General features: G+C 44.9%; 1 protein-coding gene across 3 annotated transcripts in view; it reads right to left on the bottom strand.

Moving 5' to 3' along the window:
• Positions 1–571: 571 nt before the first annotated feature.
• The window catches only part of MAPKAP1 (mitogen-activated protein kinase associated protein 1), an 85,052-nt gene continuing 77,475 nt past the window's right edge, over positions 572–8,148 (bottom strand). For all 3 annotated transcript variants that reach the window (XM_009998813.1, XM_009998815.1, XM_009998814.1), the window contains 2 exons: positions 2,829–2,926; positions 572–1,179 (listed from right to left, as the gene is read on the bottom strand). In XM_009998813.1, the coding sequence (XP_009997115.1) occupies positions 1,054–1,179; positions 2,829–2,926 (224 nt within the window). In that variant the 3' untranslated portion in view covers positions 572–1,053. The remainder of the gene's footprint in view (positions 1,180–2,828; positions 2,927–8,148) is intronic.

Below are 8,148 nucleotides of genomic sequence, written 5' to 3'. Positions count from 1 at the left end.
CTCCAGCTTCAGTGACTTGGAGATTTATGAAAGACACCTCTGGTGACCTGAACCAGAAATGCAGCTCTGGCTCCCAGTAATCCCATTCCTGTGTTCCCTGATGTATTAAGGATGAACAAGGCCAAAACAGTAACAAACCCCAGTACAAAGCAGGTCTTAATTTATAAAGAAGAGCACTAGAAGAAGGTGCAGGCATGTCCCAGTCCTCAGGTGTGGGCTGTCCTGGTGAGGAAGAGCAGACCCAGCACAGCAGCAGATCATGGTGGATGTGGCAGGGGGATGCTCTCCTTCCCACCGCAGAGACGCTGCCCTGGTTTTCAAAACACCACGCTGACCACAGCAAGGAACTTCTAATAAAACATATGAAAAGCTGAAAAGCACGGTTAAATAAAACTATTTTGGAACAAAGCAAACCACAACAGACTTGTCTGTCTCAGCGGCTCTTCACAAATCGCTCCCCTGCAACGGCTGCTGTTCCCTGGCTCACGGTTGCCTCCTGCACTTCAGCAACAGAAGTGAAACCATCTGGGACTGCAGCCTCCCCCCAAAAGAACTGTGCATCATATGGACCTTGAAAAAGATTACATCTGTTTATTAATAGTAAAAATGGATACATTTGTCCTACATTTTGTTTTTAGAAATTTGATCATGTCACAAGCAATACCTGTGTGTATGTGGGTGTATTACAGATGTATATAATTTATTTTAACCAGGCTGTGAAATAATATGTAATCACATCTCTTCTTGTGATTGTACATAATACAGTAATTAAATGATGCCAGTCTACGTCATTCTCTTATTTCTAATCAGAGGAACCTGAAGCGTAACAGTCTTCTTTCCGGCTGATATGGCTCTTTATTTTTGTCACAGGGGAGACTTCCCATCACCAACGAGGGATAATCTTCCAGCTGTGGGAGATGGGAGAATTCCCATTTCTCCGCCGGCTGCTCCTGCCTGTCGGCAGCGGGAGCCCCGCAGTCCTGGCTCCCTGTCCCGCTGGGGGAACGTCCCCTCCTCCGAATTTGGTGGCCAGGCTCTCCTCCAGGCCAGGCCTTACTGCTGTCCCAACTTCTTCTCCTTCTGGAAGCTAAAGCTTGTTCTCCTGCTCAGCTTTCTTTGTTTCTGAGCAAAATAATCTGCTCTGGCTGTGCTTGCTCGTGACTCCAGAATATAGTTAACCTGCAAGACATGAAACGTGTTAAATTCCATCAGTGCTTCCCGGGACAGCCCGGGGAGGGCAGGGTCCCTCCCAGCACCCGGCTCAGCGAGGCCTCAGTGACACTGGTCCTGGCGTCCCTCAGCACAGGGTGGATCCCGAGGGCACAGGCTCTCAGCACCTCCTGCCCTCCCCCCTTGCCACCCAAACCTCCGGGCAAACGCAGCAACTCCTGAAGACCCAAGTGCTGCTCTGATGCAGCAACGGGCGCTGGTGAAGGACTTCATGGGCTTCCATAAAAATAATGCTTTCATTATGATGTTTGCACATCCAGCCAATCCCATCGTTTCCCTGTGTTTTGGCACATCTTACTTGATGAAAGCATTTTTAAATGATATTTAACAAGGCTGCTATTCTCTAAATTTATTATCTCCAGTGCTTTGTGATAATCACATAGATAATTTTAATGGAAGGTTAATGCAAGAATCAAAAAGATAAAAATGCCCTTTGGTCTGCCATTAGCTGGTTAATATGCTGTGGCTTAAAACTTGCACAATTTTATGCACTGTAGAGTGTTTCACTTTCATTGCATATTACAGCTAAAGGCATAAAAATATAGGGAATTTTCATGGTCAATAAAGCCTCGGTCTTTCTCACTTGATCATGTAAAAAGCCTAATTTGAGAAGTCTGATTTCCCGGCGTCTCCTAATGCTGATGGAATTGAAAATAAACTGGTAACTTATGCATGAAACCAGGAAATGTTCTATATAAACAATCTGCAACTTAAGACAAAAGTACTGTTCAATAATATTTCCCTCTTGAATACACATACCATTCATAGCAAAACTTATTATTTTTAGCCTTCTTTTATGACCAGTCTCAGATGCATCAAGTGTTCTGGATCACAACAGCTTATTTAAGATAAAGAAGGAACGAAAGAACTGGCCTAACAGTTCACCAAGTAAGTAGAAAACCCCCCAAATACATTCAAATTCTACGTTATCAATAAAAAGAATTGTATGTCAATTATTTAGCAACGCTCTAAACTCTACACAGAAAATAAAAGCAAAGATAACAGATGGCTTGCCAAAATTACTGCTTTTTCCATTCCAAATTGCTATAAAATATTAGCTTGTGGAAAATTAAGTTTAATCTTCCAAGAGTGTTACAAAAATTTGTTTCAGAAAGTAAGGCAGTGTGTGCAGGTACTGAGGCTCAAGAAAAGCAAGCAATGCTGACAAAGTGTCATGGGGAGAAAAAGAACCTTTTCCATCTGTACAAACACCTGGGTCTGGCCCAAAGAGGTGAAGCTGCACCCCGACAGCTCCTGCACCCTCACAGCCTCCCCCACAGCCACCTTCCCTCTCTGGAGGTGGAAACTATCTGCACACAATAAAATGTGGTAGTTTTCTATAAAATTCCACATAAAACCAGTGTCTCTATTAACTAGAAGCAAGAATAAAAGGAAATGTTATCTGCAAATAGGCAGCTTGCTGTATGGCTGTTTGATAAATGAACAATAGGCACCAACTACCCTGGTACATGAAATGCACCTTCGTGGTCCTCAGGCACTGCCCCATCCATGTATTTCCAGAGCTTTCTGAATCCTTCCATGTCAAACAAGTGGTAAAACACCCAGGATTTTGGGTCACGTTAAAATTTAATACTCACCTTCAGTACAATTTCATTGACAGTAGCAGCATCTGATTCAAAGTAAAGGTGTTTGTAGTCATGATTGCTTAGATATGTAAGTTTAAATATTGCATGACCTGCAAAGATAAGAAAAAAACTGCTCAGAATATTCCTGTAAAGTTTCAGCAGAGCTTGTGTGCCTGACAGAAGAAAAACCCAGATGGTGATCTTAGCGTACCATCAGCACGACAGAAGGGAGTAATGAAACGCTGACAGGCTTCTCATGTCATTTCAATTTAAGGCAAGTGGTGGCTTTACAGGAGCAGCTGAACTCCACTCAATAAAGTTCCTTTTCCCATCATATCCCCACTGCAGGAAATGCAGGAATCTATCACATGGCTAGTTAGCTCCCACTCAGCCCAAGACTGTACTTGTGCTAAACTACCAGATTAGGACTACTTTGTGTGATTGTTCATTATAGAACCACCACATGCAGAAGTGTTATATTTAAAATAAAAGGCCAATTAACTCCAGAATCATCACTCCAACAGCCTCTCCCCAAAACATCATCCAAACCCACTCAGTTGCTCACAGCAAAGGGAAAACATAACGCAACAGAACACAACCCTCCGGCCAGAGCCTGGTGTCCTGCAGGTGGGACAACCAGGGCTGCAGAGGAAGTGTCACTTCTCTCTGGGCTGCCCCAGGCTCCCCTGGGAGCAGGGGTGGAGTGGGCAGGAGGAGCTGAGCACCCACTGCTGCTCAGAGCTGCAGGAGCCACCAACCCTCACCAGTGCTGAGGCAGGAGGGACAGCCCTGCCCTGAGGGGCCACAGGCACAACCTGGAGAGGAAAACACCCTTCACTTGCAGGGATGCTTCTGGCCTCAAAATTAAAATCAAGCATATTCCCTACATTATACCTTTCCATCAGTTTTCTCATAATTTCTTCAGTTCAAAGGTCAAAGTTAGTAATCCATAAAATAACAGCCACATTACTGCAACTTCAGGTCTTTCCTGGAGGAAAGCTAATTGAAATCTTATTTACATTATCTAATTCTCCAGATTTCCAAAATGTAACTGATATATGCTCAGATCTGTGGCCAGAAAATCCGAGTCACTGGTATTTTATCGTGGCATGTTAATTAAACAGCATTATGATGCACTAATCTGGAATATAAATTCTATATGGAAAAATTGGCTAATAATAAAAAAACTAACCCTTTAAATCATTTGACAAATGATGCTTATCTGGTACTAAAAGTGAGGGAATTCCTGGCCACAAGCTCGTTAGTATGTAAATGTGTGCACAGCCAGCTCTGCCTGGGACTGAACTCTGCACCTTTCCACTTCCCAAAGTCTGGTGACCTGTTACTGGGGACAGGACACAGCCCTGTGCCCCAGCAGCTTTCCTGGGACATTTAACATCACATGGTTACAGAAACTGCTTTGTACAAACAAAAATTTAAATGGCTCAAAATATGATCTGGAGGATTCCAGTGAGGTTTGTAGTTTTGGTCTTGGAAGCCCACTGGGTGGTTCTTGGTGTGGATCAGTGCCTGAACCCCCTGGTCAGGGCTGCCCCAGTGCTGACCTGCTCTGCGAAGCCAACAGCAGGGACACAAACCCCCTGACAATGTGCTGGAGGCTCCCAGGGCGGGGTGGGACGGGGACCCACGTGTCCCTGGCGTGTTCCTCCAGCTCTGCTGCCCCAACACCACCCGCCAGGCAGGGCACAGAACCACAATATGATACATAGGTATGAAAACAAAGGGAGACCACAGCCTCCATCACACCTGGCACAGGAACTCTCCCCAGTACCCCCATCTTTCTTTTAAACCAGTGACTGACTCCTCCTCTCCCACAGAACTATTCCTACAGCTGATGACAGCAGAACCCAAGAGCTTCATTCCTAGCACTTGTCCTGGGATTGTGAGGAGTCAGCTCTTTCCATGACAATTAGAGCATCGGATGCCACCACCAACCCCAGTGTGCCTGGCAGCAGGAGGCAGAGCTCACCCTGCTCCCCAGGGAGTTGCAGTGCCCACGCGGTGCTGGGCAGCAGCTGGGGAAGGAACTGGTTCTGTGCCTGACAGTGATTTAGAGAAAAGGAGTTAAGAAGACTTTTCTGTAAAAAGCCCCATTACTGCATTATGTTTATGTGCTCCGTGTCCACATTACACTATTTACAGCATGAAATATGAGTTCATTGAAACCATAACTGGCACTTTGCTCTGCTACTATTCTAGCCAGATGGAATTTATGAATTGTGAGATTGATTTCCATTTCCAAGAGTGCTTAAATACGTGATGTACCTTTCCAATGGAGAACCACCCTTGGCAATTCAGAGATCAATAGGAACTTCCATGGTTTTATATTTCCAGATAGGAATATTTGGTAACCAACAGCAGCAGCTCAAGTGGCTTCTAATGCACATGACGGTCAAATTAGAACAAATGCAGATCTTGCATGAATGGCTTCACTGCCATGACTCCTGCATGACCATGGTGTGGTGTCCTGCAGCTTGTGGGTCTGAATCACAAGTGTTCAGCTCCAGCACCCACCCAGCACCCATCTGTCACTGCCCAGCACCAGGATTCTGCAGGACCAGCTTTAATGTCAGCTGCTGCAGGGGGAAATTTCACCATTCTGCAATCAGAACTGATTGGCTGTACAATAGAAAATACGTGTTATTCCCAAGAATGTTTATCTGCTAAAGAAACCTGCCCTGTCCCTCAGACACTGATGGTATGGTTACACCTGGAGAAAACCGAGAGCAGGTGAGGGTGGAAGGCAAAATGGTAACTTGGGCACAGAGGAGAGCTCGTTCACTCTTTCAGCACCATCACTTAATTCAACTGTTTGGCTTATTTCCTCATTTTGAACATCTCTATTCTGCCACAAAAATGGGAGATGAGGCTCACTGTGGCCCAAGCCCTCAGCACAGCTGCTTGCCTGCTGCTCACCTTCCTCCCACTGATCCTCCCAGCACTGGGGAGCTGCCCTGGTGCAAACAGTGTCACCCCCTGCACCTCAGTCCCCGACCTCTGGGTGTTTCTGTGTCTACGTGCAGCAGTTGGGGAATTCTGCTGAACTACAGCTTCCAAAATTACTGACTAAATGTGCCTATCCAGTATACACTGGTAAATCTTCTGCTAATTTCTGCAAGTTTCAGTCTTGGGAAAAGACACAAAAACTGCAGCCCAACAGACTTCAGAGAGGTGAAAAATTGTTTAATCTAAGTAGTAAACTCCTTTTATCAGAGTCTAAAAATACTCTTTTTGCCTGGAAAACATTGGAAGGACATGAATTTGCACAAGATAAATTTTGTTACCAAATCTGTCAAGTTTCTGTTCTTCCTCTCCCATCCGCTGATTCAGACTGTGCCCAACCCTCTCTCCTGCCAGTGCCACCCCTTAGAACAGTGTGCACTGAATTATAGCACTAATTAGATGGATGATGAAAAGAATATTCATGAATCGGACAAAACAGAAAACAAACACTGGGAAATGCAAATTTATGTTAATTTTTCAATATACCTTGATGATTGCTTTGTCATTACAGGGCCATAAGGCAGAAGTCAACAATTAAGAGTTATTAGTGGAATAAATACCTAGAGAAAGACCTCTCTGAAGAACAAAACACTTCTGGGCATCATTTGACATCACCACAGATTTTCACCACTTCAGGAATTATGACTACAACAGGATCAAACCTTGAAATCTCTTCTCACAGACTCACAAAGGATTAGAAAAAAACCAGAAATATACTAGTGAAAGGCAAGGAATGATGAAAAGACAATCCACACAAGCAATGTGTCTGTACAAAGGCAGATTTACTTAAAACAGCATGACATGGGGTAACCTCTGCTCAGCAACCACTGCTAGATTTAATCTAAAAGCTCTGAGGAGGGACTCTGTTGTTTGAAATCCCCATGTGCTACCCCAATAATGATGCAGTGACCCCAGAGCTGGGCCTGAAGGTCCTTCATAAAAGCACATATTGCATTACAATCAAAACACCTACCCAGACAACCTCCAACATCAAGAAAACTTACAAGTTTTCTCCTAGGAGGATGTCAGGAGTTGCACTACAGCCAGAGATCTTGCACCAAGCTCAGTTAGGGACACAGACTGGACAGGAATGGTGTTCTGGGTGTAAAAGTGGGGTCAAGCCCATTTTATTAAGTGGTATTTATCCGAGAGGTTCATATTTAGGAGCTGATGTCCAAAGGCAGGGAGGGCAGTCAAAGGTATGGGTGAAATCCTGACCCACCACTATCAGTGCACCCAGCCTGCACCCCACAGACCTGTGCTGGAGCTCCTTCAAATCCAAACTGCTGCACTGGGAACACGATAGAAATGGTAACAAAAAGCATAATATCTGCAGTCCTGCTGGCTTGCCCCATTCTCTTAGGGAGCAGGGTATTTCTTGATTACTTTTCCTACAACTCAGGACTTTACATTCTACTGGACGCTTATTATCAAACATTGTTTTTAGTAGAAGTCTTGTTCCCAGATGTTCTGAAAGCAGAGTTGCAATTAAAGTGCTACATACAGCCACTTTCATGTCAAATTGTGGTAACTATTCACACATCTGGATATTTTTCCCCAAAGCCTTTTGTGTCTTCTTTGAATTACTATGAAAGGCAGAATACCAGAAAAGATTTTTGCAAGAATGGTGAAGACTGAGGTGGAACTTGGGGTTGCCCAAAACCTCTTCACCAGCAACCTTGTTTAGGAAAAGAGATGATAAATAAATCAAAATGCACTAAGCAGTGTTTCCACATGGCAATCGCCTCCTTCATTGCGTCTGCACCTCATCAATCACACCATTGTCTGCTTGAAAGGCGAGCCTTGTAAATGTCATATCCACTCAAGCCCAAGGAGAAGTGAATCAAAATGCAGCAAGGAGTTTTAATTGGATAGTGTAATTAAACTAAAAAACCCCAGTAGAATAGCTTTGACAGGATAGATGAAGACCCCTTTTAATAGGGCTACAAACCATATTTGTTAAAAGGATGAGGCAACGCACGCTCCTGATGGTGCTCCAGAGTACTTTTATGAAAAGGCTCTTCAGTGGGGATGGGATTAATAAGTTGCAGGCCCGGTGGGGCAGAGGCAAGAGAAGCCACCACTGAACCCTGGCTGCTCCTGGCCAGAGCTGCATATCCCACCAAGCACACCCAACCCACCTGGCTTTGCAGGGCTCAGCCTGGCCCCTAAACCCTGGCATGATCTTGAGCTACAGCAAAGGGAGGAGGCAGCAAACCTGCCCCCCACCTGCACCCCCTGCCCCCAGCAACCCACCAACCCCACGACCACACACAGGGACCCACTTCTTTCCTCACACTCCTGGAGA

The sequence above is a fragment of the Chaetura pelagica genome, unplaced genomic scaffold (assembly GCF_000747805.2).
Source record: "Chaetura pelagica isolate M959 unplaced genomic scaffold, ChaPel_1.0 scaffold405, whole genome shotgun sequence".
Classification (NCBI taxonomy): Eukaryota; Metazoa; Chordata; class Aves; order Apodiformes; family Apodidae; genus Chaetura; species Chaetura pelagica.
The sequence above is the reverse complement of the archived record's forward strand: the minus strand, read 5'-3'. Positions and strand labels throughout refer to the sequence as shown.